The sequence below is a fragment of the Manihot esculenta genome, chromosome 14, assembly GCF_001659605.2.
Source record: "Manihot esculenta cultivar AM560-2 chromosome 14, M.esculenta_v8, whole genome shotgun sequence".
In the NCBI taxonomy this organism is placed as follows: domain Eukaryota; kingdom Viridiplantae; phylum Streptophyta; class Magnoliopsida; order Malpighiales; family Euphorbiaceae; genus Manihot; species Manihot esculenta.
The window spans coordinates 6,330,153-6,342,114 of NC_035174.2; the positions used below are offsets into that span (position 1 = coordinate 6,330,153).

General features: G+C 33.7%; 2 protein-coding genes and 1 non-coding gene across 4 annotated transcripts; all 3 read left to right on the forward strand.

Moving 5' to 3' along the window:
• Window positions 1–78: 78 nt before the first annotated feature.
• Window positions 79–3,727, forward strand: LOC110599706 (WRKY transcription factor 72A). The gene is made up of 5 exons (XM_021736242.2): window positions 79–345; window positions 1,431–1,511; window positions 1,735–2,289; window positions 2,372–2,485; window positions 2,612–3,727. Exons 1-5 carry the CDS (start codon window positions 232–234, stop codon window positions 3,572–3,574), a joined length of 1,827 nt encoding a protein of 608 aa, XP_021591934.1. The 5' UTR covers window positions 79–231; the 3' UTR covers window positions 3,575–3,727.
• A 416-nt stretch (window positions 3,728–4,143) lies between these two features.
• Window positions 4,144–4,216, forward strand: TRNAA-UGC. Its single transcript has one exon. It is a non-coding gene; the product is annotated as a tRNA-Ala (tRNA).
• Window positions 4,217–5,529: 1,313 nt separating this feature from the next.
• LOC110599737 (ubiquitin-conjugating enzyme E2 2) lies at window positions 5,530–10,733 on the forward strand. 2 transcript variants are annotated; one of them, XM_021736302.1, is made up of 7 exons: window positions 5,550–5,872; window positions 6,418–6,507; window positions 6,681–6,814; window positions 6,927–6,952; window positions 8,914–9,003; window positions 9,105–9,193; window positions 10,319–10,733. In XM_021736302.1, exons 3-7 carry the CDS (start codon window positions 6,690–6,692, stop codon window positions 10,445–10,447), a joined length of 459 nt encoding a protein of 152 aa, XP_021591994.1. In that variant the 5' UTR covers window positions 5,550–5,872; window positions 6,418–6,507; window positions 6,681–6,689; the 3' UTR covers window positions 10,448–10,733. The 2 variants fall into 2 exon arrangements, with proteins under 2 accessions (XP_021591993.1, XP_021591994.1); XM_021736301.2 differs by lacking the exon at window positions 6,418–6,507 and having other exon boundaries at window positions 5,530–5,872.
• The last annotated feature ends 1,229 nt before the right edge of the window (window positions 10,734–11,962 follow it).

Genomic DNA, 11,962 nt, shown 5'->3' on the forward strand with positions numbered 1-11,962 from the left:
TTTTAGATTTCCTCTTAATATTCGTTGAATTTCATTTCTTGAAACTGTCTTAATTAGTTTAATATTAAAAGTATGCAAACGACTGTTTTCTTTAGTGCAATTGGGCTGTGAGTTTGAATTTTTTTTAAAGCGAGTCAAATACTGCATGCTTTCTCTATGTATAACAACAGAAGTCTTTATATATTTAGATGTCTGTGAAAGAAAAAGTAAGAAGAGAATAAAGGGTCATATATGGAGGATGTCATGGGAAGATCTGGTCATGGAGCTCTGCTCAAGGAAGATAAACCAGCTGGTGATGATGATCATCATCATGAAGGTGCCTGCAAAGAAGAGGCCACTGCTAAGGTAATAATAACAACAACAACAAAACAAAGAGAGCTTGTTTATTGCTGATCAAGATCGGTTTTGGTGACTTCAAAGGAGGAAAAAAGAAGATAAAAATTTTAAAAGATATAAATATAAGTAGATTTTACTGCTGAAGATCTTGATTTATTGCTATATTTTTATATGTAATTGCTTCTTATCTCCAATAAAATGGAATTAATATAATCCACATGTAGAGTTTTTTTTTTTTTTTTTATCCCAAATTGTTTATATCTATATATAAATAATTCACTTGCTCATCTTTGCTGTATATATGTACATACATGTATGGGAAATCATCTTTATACATGATAAAGATTTAAACTTGACCAAGCAAGTAATAGATATATAATTATAAAAAGCTGATTATCATCTTTAATAGTGATTAGATCTGCAACCACCATGAATTTCTTATCTTCAAGTTGTTGGAACTTGGAAGTTCATTTGATATGTATAGATGTGGAAACCAATTAATGTATGGAAAATTCCAAAAATGAATATGATGTGCCAGAATATAGCTATAGTCAAATTGCAGCAGGACATGGCGCATCAACATCTGCGAAATGTCTTCTCCTTTGCTCAAGAAAAAGATTGGGTGGGATAAGAGAACACCCACCAAACAAACAGTGATCAGAACTACTTCAAAACAGCAATCATGAATTATCAGGTCTAAAAGTCATATTAATTGACTTGGCCGTCTACAAGTTAATTTTTTTACTCTCAAAACCTTTGATAATTAGTAGGATTCTTTTTTTTTTCTTGGACTACTTTACTTGTGCTAATTATTACAAACTGCCAATCATGAAGATCATTTTCAGACGCAAGATTGAATTTGATTAGTTGTTATTATTTTGTCTAATCCTTTGTTTATTTGCACAAATCCAAAGATTTTTGCATCTAATTATATTACTGTTTGCATTTTGGCTTAATATATGGACTGGTCTGGAAGGGAGAGGATCCAAAGAGCATTCTTTCATACATAGTTTATTTATTTATTATCTTCTTAACATTCCTTGAACTTTGCTTATCGAAAAAAAAAAACTTCCTGAATTTTGATACTTAAACAGGTAATTCCTGCAAAGGATAAGAATGAAAGATCCACCACGGAAACTGATTCAAAGGCATCATCTTCTATGCAAAAGGAACAAGTAAAGAGCTAATTTGCTTGATGTTTTTATTTTATATAAAGCATATCAACTTGATAATCGTGGATCTGGATGGAATTCTCTTTTTTGGTTTTCTTTGATTTGGTTTTTATTTCTTAATTTGAACTAGCAATACCTCTTTGACTCTATCATTTAATAATTATTGTCTTATAATATATGTAGCTGGAGTAATTTATTTTTCCCTCATTTGCATATTAATACGCAGGATAGTTCGCTTAAAGCAGTTAGAGCTGAAATGGGAGAGGTGAGAGAAGAAAATAAAAGGCTGAAAATGCACTTGGGTCAAATGATGAAGGACTACCAAGCCCTTCATATGAAATTCTATGACATTATCCAACAAGATGAAACAAAGAAATCTACCTCTACAGTTGATAACAGTCATCAAGCATTTGAAGAACCCGAGCTTGTTTCCCTTAGCCTAGGGAGATTTTCAAGTGAATCTAAAAATGATGGAAAAAGCAAAACTTACAGCCATGGGAAAGATGAAGAAGATGAGAAAGCTAATAATGAAGGTGATTTGTCTCTTCGACTAGACTGCAAGTTTGAAGTGTCCAAATTTCGTAATGCGAATGAAACTTTGCCGAATCCAAGTAGCCCTGTGAACATTTTTAAAGATAAACCAAAGGAAGAAGTTGAGGAAACTTGGCCGCCACCTAAGGTTCTTAAGACAATGCCAAGTGGAGGAGAAGACGAAGTTGCGCAACAATGCCCTCTCAAGAAAGCTAGGGTTTATGTGAGAATGAGATGTGATACCCCTACGGTGAGTATGATAATCAATCCAAAAAGGCTTAAGTTTGACCTTATTACGTCCATGAACTAAGCATCGTTGTTTATACCGTCAGATGAATGATGGCTGCCAATGGAGGAAATATGGACAGAAAATTGCTAAAGGAAACCCATGTCCACGAGCATACTATCGTTGCACTCTTGCATCATCTTGCCCAGTAAGAAAACAGGTATGGCAATTAGTCCACTCTTTAATTTTTTGGATTTTTAAGCCATATATATATACTAGCAAACAACGACCATGTAAGTTATATCTCTCACCGATTAATGCTTTATATGATGAACGTACATTTTAGGTTCAAAGATGTGCTGAAGATATGTCTATTTTAATCACTAGCTATGAAGGAACGCACAACCACCCACTTCCTCTTTCAGCCACGTTTATGGCATCCACCACTTCCTCTGCTGCTTCAATGCTGTTGTCTGGGTCATTATCATCCAGCTTTCGAACCAACCCCAACCCATCAGCCACCTCCAGCTCTACTTCTGCTGACCTTCATGGACTAAACTTTTATCTGGCAAAAGACTCGAATTCAAATCAATTCTACTTGCACAATTCTTCACTTTCAGCTTCACCTTCGCACTCAACGATCACTATTGACCTAACTTCAAACCCCTCTTCATCTCAATTCAATAGGTTTAATTCAAGCTATGCTCCAAACCCAAAATTTGCTCCCGCTAGTCTTAACTTCAGCTCTTCTGAATCAAATGTGATACCCTGGGGTAACGGTCTTCTCATCCATGGTAGTACATCTCAACTCTATAGCAGGAACCAACTTGGAAAGTTAAACCTTGGTGGTAGACCACCAATGGAACATAGCCTTTTTCAACCATACATGCAGCAGAAAACCCCAGTTACTAGTCAGCAGCCATTACCAGATACTATAGCCGCCGCAACCAAGGCAATTACAACAGATCCAAGTTTTCAATCAGCTTTAGTAGCTGCCCTCAAATCCATCATTGGCAACGAGAGTGGCAGTGACAATGGCGGCAGTAGTGATGGTGCAAGTATGGGCGGAGGGGATCACTTAGCCCAGAAGTTGAAGTGGGGAGAGCACTTTCCTTTGGCTAGTGGTTACTTACACTTATCATCACCAACGCCTAAAGGTAATAAAATTGCATGTACAACAAGCTACTTAAACAAAACGACTTCAGCAAATTCTCAACCTGAAAGTATGTTTCTGCCAACTTCATTGCCTTTCCCTTCCCCTAAGAGCGCGTCTGCATTTCCTGGGGACGACAGGGACCACTCCAATTAATACTTTAATTTGTGATTTTTTTTTTTTTCATTTTTCTCAGTCTCTTCTATATATATTGTTGGTTTTAAGTTTTAACATAAGAAGGTTGAACATTTTAAATCTTGATTTTAATATGGATGCTGGGTTTTATAATTAATATGAGACGGTTATTAATATTTTGTCCTCAATTACCAATTTTCACTTTATGTTTGGCTAAAAGGTTTCTTGAGATTGAGAAAAATAATTCAGCATCCTAATTTTTTGTATTATATATCATCCATAGTTTTGCATAATTAATAATCCGATGGACGTATGCAAATTTTCAACAAATAAAATTTTAAATATTAATTATTCTTATAAATAAAACTAAATTTCGTTATAATAATATTTCCCATTTTCAGTTCTCTTCTAAACCCATTTTCTTTCTTCTTTTTGAACTATTTTCTAAGTTCATCTTTCAGTTTTATGCTTTCACGTTTATATCAACACACAATTGACAGATTTTCTACAATATTATACCCAAAGGTTTTTGAAATTTCGGGGGAAAAAAGACCAAAAAGATATGCAATCATTTGTAACAAAAGCTTCCAGGGGATGTAGCTCAAATGGTAGAGCGCTCGCTTTGCATGCGAGAGGTACAGGGTTCGATCCCCTGCATCTCCATTTGGTTTTATTTTGAAACCACCAAAAATCAGTGCCCCAAACGCCCAACATTTATTTTGTTTTGATACATTTAGAGTACCAAATTATCTCTCAGGCTCTAGAATCCAGATCAATGACGGAATCAGAGACTCTACTCTGGATTACGCTCATGATCGTTGAGAATTTACCATTACCCTAATAAACAATGATGATAAATGATAATAGTGCATGACACTCTGAATACAGTACAATATATATATATATATCTCTTTTTTGGCTTTATTCTGTATTGATATGTAGCATGGACGAAGACAAAGTTACATAAGGATAAGAAGGAATATAGTATATGTCATGTACATCTCCGCAAGTCTCCCTCTCACATGTTGTATTCCTCACTATGGGATATGGTATCATATCTCTCATCAGTAACATCACATTCAAAAGCAAAACAAATCATCAATAACATCACATTCAACAGCAAGACAATTAGATTTTTTTTATATGTGCAATTGCATGATTGTTGAAAGAAAACAAAAAGATTTATGAAAAAGAGACAAACTTGCTTAAGTATGAAGTGATAAAATTTAGATTTCTTTCTATTAGTATATAAAATATAAATAACAGAGTGTTGTGAAAAATATTTAAAATAAAATAATATTATCCATCGTATTTACGCATTTATACATGTATATTGAATAAACTTTGTTTAATTGATATAAAGATTTTTTTTTCCTTTAATTGAGGAGCACATTATAAATAATTGAAAAAATAATTATAAATACACTAAAACCATGTAAATTAGAGATTTTTTTAAAAAATAAATTAAATAAAATTATAATAATTAATTTATATATTATTATAGTGTAAAAAAATGAATAATAATTTTATAATAATAAAAAAATTAATAAAAATTATGAGATGAACAGTGTATTATTTTATATATTATTTTATGATCTTATGAATAAAATTCTTCTATATTTGAAAAAAAAAAATCACTTTGAACATCATAAGAGTCAGGGCTGAATGTATTCCTAAACTAATACTGCAATAGAATTATAAGCTTAATATTTTTAAAGTAATTGCCTATTTATCAATATTCATGTAAATTTTTAGAATTTGTTGAGAATTTTAATAGGTGCTGTAACTATTGAAATATATTAAAAAATAAATAAATAAGTCCTCGAGTGACAAATTTAATGCATTTTAATTAATTATCGACGTACAAAATTCGGGTTTTAACCGTAATAAAATATTAAAAGTTAATTGTACGAAAATACCGATTCGAGATACGTATAACTGTGGTATTATTATACAATGTAAATCCCATAAACTAAACAGAAACGAGGAACAGATGGAGAGAAAGAGAGGTAGGGACGAGACGTAGAGACGAGACACCACAATAAGCCAACAGTATCTCCCAATAACAAAACCGACTCCCATTTCCCCAATCTATCGCTTGCTTTCTCCCTCCTCTTTCTTATTCTCTTCTTTAACATAATTTTGTTTTCCCTTCTCTTTCTAGAATAGGAGTTCTCTTTAGATTCTCTCTTTCTTTTGTTCCCTTCCACTCACACTCTCGTTTTTTTATCGCTACTCATACTTATAATTCAATCGCACCTCATTCGAACTCTAGCTGCATCAGCGTCTCTCTCTCTCGCGTCGCATCTGCTTTAACAGGTTTGTGATTTATATGCCTCAGTTCTTTTTATTTGCTTTTTCTTCGACCTGATTTTCGTGTGTTGTTTAGATCTGCATAGAAACTAGAACGATCTCTGTTATATGTTTGGTTGAGCTGAAAATTGCAAACCTAGCTTTTTCTGTATTGTTTGATTGCTGCTTTATTTGATATCCATGGCTTGAATTGTGTACCAGGAATCCAGGCGATAACTAGCTTATTGATGCGTATTTATGCATTTTCTCTGTGGAAATAGAACTCTGATTTTGATTTAATTGGAAGTTTCTCTTTCCGTTTTGGATCTTAACTCTCTTCTGTGCTTACGGTGATTTTTAGAATGTGTGCATTAGCTAAGTAGACATGGAACAAGTAAAATTCTGTTTATTTTTTATTTTTTAAAAAATCCTAATTACTAGGTTAATTTTCGTGTGTGCTAACTGATCTAAAATTCTGAAAGCATTATTCAGTGCATGGTAGGTGAATTTTTATTAGATAATAGCTAGTTCTAGTTATATAGGTGACTGAATAGTTATCCTCTAAATACTAGGCCTTTGCCTTCTTGCTTTGGCGACTCCAAAAATCTCTGGATTGCCATCCTCTATGCTCCAGGCACACCAGCTATAGACTTTAAAGCAGGGTATAATTGTGGGTGTGCAGATAGACATGTGCCTCGAGATTGCCATCTCCTACTATTGCTTTCATTATATTCGCTGACAGTTCAAGAGTGATATCAACTTATTAGATTTTGCTTCATCTAGTCCAAATAATTTATAAACATGACTCTAAAGGTTCAATGGATTGGATTTGTAGGTAGTGGCAATGTCAACTCCAGCAAGAAAGAGATTGATGAGAGATTTTAAGAGGTTGCAGCAAGATCCACCTGCAGGGATAAGTGGAGCGCCACAAGACAACAACATAATGCTTTGGAATGCTGTGATTTTTGGGTAACTTAATTTATTCCTAGGTTTAGTTTGTTTTTTTTTCATTTCTTAGTATGGCTATTTATGCCACAAGACAACCTACTTATGATTTTTTTGCTGTAATGTTTGGTTGCAGTCCAGATGATACTCCTTGGGATGGAGGTGAGTAATCCTTGCTCTAAAGCTAATGCATACGGATGTACCAAAAGGGTGAACTCATGTGATCCTGCAGCATGCTTGTTCTTAATTTTCATATTTTGAATCTATTTTGTTATGTGGTTTGTGCCTTATGTGTAGTTTGTAGTGTCATCATGCTCCTTTTGTTGGATTTCACGTGTCTAATTTATTTTCAGCTTGCTTGCCTCCAAGATGTTGCTAGTTTAATGATAATAAAGATAAAAGTTTACTTTTAAAAATCCAATTAACACTGGATGATATTTAAAATCAATGAATAAAAAGCTAGACCAAACTTATTTGACCTTTGCAAGTTGTTTCCAATATGATTTTTCAGAATTTCTTTTGTCTAGCTTGTGTGCCCCACTGCTTTATGCATTCAAAATGATACCAGATCAATTTAGAGTGGGGGAGGAAGGTGTTTATGTTCTTTCTAGATATAAAGATTTCACGGCTTTAGGAAATGAAGACTGTTTTGACTAACTAAGAGAATAAGGGACTGTAATTGTAATGAGAAAGAGAATAGGATTATCTCTACGAGGACTTACATTGAAATTTTTTCTTGTTGTTGGTGTTGTTCATGATAAGCAAAAAAATGAAATGGTAGAAGGAAGAATCTGTGGAAGATGGTATCAGTCTTGTGGTAGTTGTGATTTGGACTTGCAAACAATAATAGTTTGCCTGTATTTATGTCTTTGCTCAATTACCCTCACCTCCCCCCCCCCCAAAAAAAAAAAAAAGGAACCTTGTTTTAGTGGATGTTGCTGGGACTTCTACATCATGGGCTTGGAATTGAACTTCTACTAGATGTGACGCTTCATTGGGTTGCTCTTCAATCAACATAAATAGGCTAGAGGAGCATAATATTAGTTGCAGGTTGTCCATGATATCACCAACATCACAAACATATATTTGTTGTAAAGAGCACACTTCTGGTACAAGGACAGGTTTCTAAGCCTTGAATTATTGACACCTTTCCAAGTGAAAGGCTGGTGACAGTCAAGAGGTGGTAGCCTTATGTTATGCTCCTATGGACCCCCCTCTTCCTGGTGCAATGCTCTAGAAAGGCGTACCTTCTTAATTTCCACCAAGCACTTCCATTGGCAAAAGTCTATCGCTAGATTAACAATTGGTTGACCTATCAGAATCCAGTGTCAAAGTGCCAAAAAATTGTTGAAATTAATGTTGCTAGTTGTAAGAAGTTGGTTCTCATTGAGCCAAAAACCTCGTATCAGTGATTGCCCATATTTTCATTTTTAACACTCCTTTAATCTCTTTTCCCATATCTTATTCTTAATATTGTCTCATATCTCTCTTATATTCACTTAACTTTGGACCATTCTGTTTCTATGTTATCTGAAATTGCCTTTTCTTTTATTGAAAAACCAGTAATACCTTTTGTTTAAAGATTTCTTGAAAGTTCTTCCTTTTTTTTTTCAATAACTCTAAACATTAACATGCGATTTGAAGCATCTGTTTCCTGATTGTTTGTCATCTGCTTCTGGGTTATCTAAGATTAATCTCTCTCTCTCTCTCTCTCCCTCTCTCTATTTTTCTTTTCTCTTTCTTTGTTTCTTTACTTTTCCTTGACATCACTAACATTGCTATTTGGGTTTGTTTACTGATTTCCAAACTCCGAGGTTGATGTAAAATGTTTGGGTTTATTTTATTTTTTAACAAGCTTAAGTAGTCTTCTCTTAAAGAGCGTAAATGATAATGTCTACATTCATTTTATATATTTTGATATGCTTATTAATGCTTTGGGTAATGTTGATGAATGAAAAAGGTAGTTCCTGTTATGTACTTCTTTTGCTTCCCGCCTTTACCTTTTTTTACTTATTTTTCCAAGTCTCTGTCTGGTTATTTTCATCGGAATATTTTTTCTTGTATATATCCTTTATAACTATTACAGTGCATATCTAAGAAAATTTTATTTTTGAGTTCTTCAGGCACGTTCAAGTTGACTTTACAGTTTTCTGAGGATTATCCAAACAAACCACCAACAGTGCGATTTGTTTCTCGAATGTTTCATCCAAATAGTAAGTCGGAGTCGGAACTATCTGGTTTAGTTTTCACAATACAATTGATCATTACTCTAGCCACTATTTTTTACCGAGTTTTTCCTTGCGATTTTCATCAGTTTACGCAGATGGAAGCATCTGTTTGGATATTTTACAAAACCAGTGGAGTCCTATATATGATGTTGCTGCTATACTTACATCTATACAGGTACTGATGATGCAATTTGTGAATAACACCTGCAATTTTGAACACTAATTTTGCTTGTATCACTAAGTCCTCACGCCTGAGCACCAATTTTAAGCACTATTTTTTTTTTTTGTGTCACTAAGTCTTCACACCTGAGCATAATGTGTACATGTGTACATAAGTTGGCAGGCCTTGTAATGAATCGGTTCACAAAAATTATTGATGTTGCCTTTTTTTAGCGATTACACGAAGTGCCTTGCTGCATGTATAGGTGGCCTACTGCACCGGATTCTTTAGCAGTGGTTAATTCCTTCGAACATATTCATGCTAGACTTGTTTAATGATTCTGTAATGAAATTCCTAATGAACTTTTAGGAATCTTATTGCAATCTAGTAAGATGTTGAAATTATGAGAGAGAATTTGGTTCTCATCGAGCATGAACTGGTTATTCCCATGTCCTGGCCATATGCAAGTATGTGCCGTGTACTTCCACTGATTTCTATGGTTACCATCCTTTGTTGTTTGGTAAAGAGAAATTTATAAAAGGATTGTCTAGCCTTTATGTTTTGGACTAAGAGTTATTAGAAATCAATAAGAAGTCCAGATGATGAATTTACTAGGGGATGCATTTATTGTGCCTAAGAACGCCAAAATCTTGGTAAAATGATAGAACCACAAGATTCAAACATATTTTCAGGATAGCAAGAGGGGAAATATAACAATATTTTCTTAGCAACGCCAATTTCACAAATGCATATAGATATTGTAAAAAGGGAAGATGAATGGTTCTGTTTATTTGGCTGTCTTTGTTGTTGCATTCACATCAATTGATTTCATGTTATTTTACATATGGGAGGTTAAAGAATTTGAATCAATGCAAAAGGACCTGGATCAACTAGACTAATACGATCCACATATTTTTCTGCCGCATGATATGATTGGCTTGCATCTTAATTAAATGTTCAACTAGTTAAAAAAAGTTGATTTTTAATAATGTCATAGGTGAGTTACATCTCCCTTTTTATTATTGGTGTGGTGTTAAGGTATTTGCACCAAAGATAATTTAGTATTTCTAATTTCTTAGTTCGGCTATTAATCACTGCACAACCTACATCATGCCTGATATTATAACGTGATTATTGCAGTCATTGCTGTGTGACCCCAACCCCAATTCTCCTGCAAATTCAGAAGCAGCTCGCATGTTTAGTGAAAACAAGCGAGAGTACAACCGAAGAGTTAGGGAAATTGTGGAGCAGAGCTGGACGGCTGACTAATCTTGGTGCTCTAGCGCGGCAGTCTAAGTCTGAATTTTGTGGCATGTGACCGGTAGCATGTCCTTTAAAAAAAAGTCAGCTTGTGATATGATCAACTTTTATCCTGCACCCTTTGGCTTCCTCCCCATTATTGAATGTTAGGTTACTCTCTCTATGCTTTAATCTGACTTATCCATTGCGTGATTTTAGGCTTATGTAAAATAGAAATTGGTGTATCAATTTGCATTGAATTGTTAATGGATCTTGGTGCTTCGATATAAAAATTGGCAGACTGTTTTGATTGCAACTGGACAATTGCATTAAATATCTTGTACAGAGGATAGAAATGATGCTTTGCTTGCCAAACTGTTGGACTTTGGCACCTGTTGCCCATTGCCCATCACATGAGTTGCTGCATCATTTATTTGGTACTGCATGGTCCAGTCATCCATTTCATTGTAAATTATAAAATTTCAGTGACTAATTTTTCATACCATATATTTTTTTATTACCTTAATTTTTTGTATTATATATTTTAAAGATTGATTAGAATTATAACTATTCTGCATATATTTTTATGTATCTCATGAATATAATACAATTATTAGATATTATTAATACTTTATAGGTTAATTTACAATTACTAGTAAAGAAATTACAGTTCCTAAATAATAAACTCTAGAATCATATGAATTGTCACCGTCATAAAATATTTTATAATAGTTTAAATTAATTCATTAATTTTATTATGAGTGATAAATATAATCATGATTTTCTAATTCATATATATATATATATATAATTCTTTTAATCATGCCTTAAATTTAAAATATATTAAATAATAATTAACGTTTTAATATCTATTATCACATGATAAAAATGAATTTCAACAATTCCTTCATGCACCGTAGGCCATCAAATCTAAATAATATAGGCATAAATAGATTGAACTTACTTTTCCATTTTTCTTTTATAATGAAAGAGTGGAAACGCCAGATTAACAACACAGGACAAGGCCAAGGATAGGAAATGCAAAACGATGATTCAATTGAAATACGAGTCGCTTTCTCATAAGAAAAGCTGAGAGAAAGGGAAGAAGATAAAGAGAGAAAGGGCGATTGTCTTTGGCCAAGGTTTTCTTGGTCTTTTGGTTTTGCTTGCCTTCCCCTTACGGCGGGGGAAGGGTCTATTTTTGAGTAATTTTATGGTAATGGCTCCATAAATAGACGTCAGTTTAGTCTTGTTTCATGTTAAGAGTCTTTGTTGACCTGTTGCTAGTGTGGATTTTGCAATGTTGCTCGGTAGAGGTGTTATTGTTTGGTGATGATTTGCTTTAGGAATATCATAAGCTATGCTTGTTCTGCTGTTTAGCTCCCCAAGGTTATAAGAGATTGAGATGTCGATAAACATTCCTATTGCTTTTGTTTTTATTGTTCTTCATTGATTCTCATTGCATGCATGAGAATTTGGTCTTCTATTAGGTTTTTGGCACGAATCCTTCGTTAAAGGTTTTGGATTGTCCTATTATATAATTGA

Excerpts from the sequence above, each read along its gene's own strand:
- LOC110599706 (XM_021736242.2), top strand. The coding sequence starts at position 232 with ATGGAGGATGTCATGGGAAGATCTGGTCATGGAGCTCTGCTCAAGGAA. Across the intron at positions 346-1,430 it reads AAGAAGAGGCCACTGCTAAG|GTAATTCCTGCAAAGGATAA; the intron begins GTAATAATAACA and ends ATACTTAAACAG. Across the intron at positions 2,486-2,611 it reads CTTGCCCAGTAAGAAAACAG|GTTCAAAGATGTGCTGAAGA; the intron begins GTATGGCAATTA and ends CGTACATTTTAG.
- LOC110599737 (XM_021736301.2), top strand. The coding sequence starts at position 6,690 with ATGTCAACTCCAGCAAGAAAGAGATTGATGAGAGATTTTAAGAGGTTG. Across the intron at positions 6,815-6,926 it reads TGGAATGCTGTGATTTTTGG|TCCAGATGATACTCCTTGGG; the intron begins GTAACTTAATTT and ends GTTTGGTTGCAG. Across the intron at positions 9,004-9,104 it reads TCGAATGTTTCATCCAAATA|TTTACGCAGATGGAAGCATC; the intron begins GTAAGTCGGAGT and ends GATTTTCATCAG.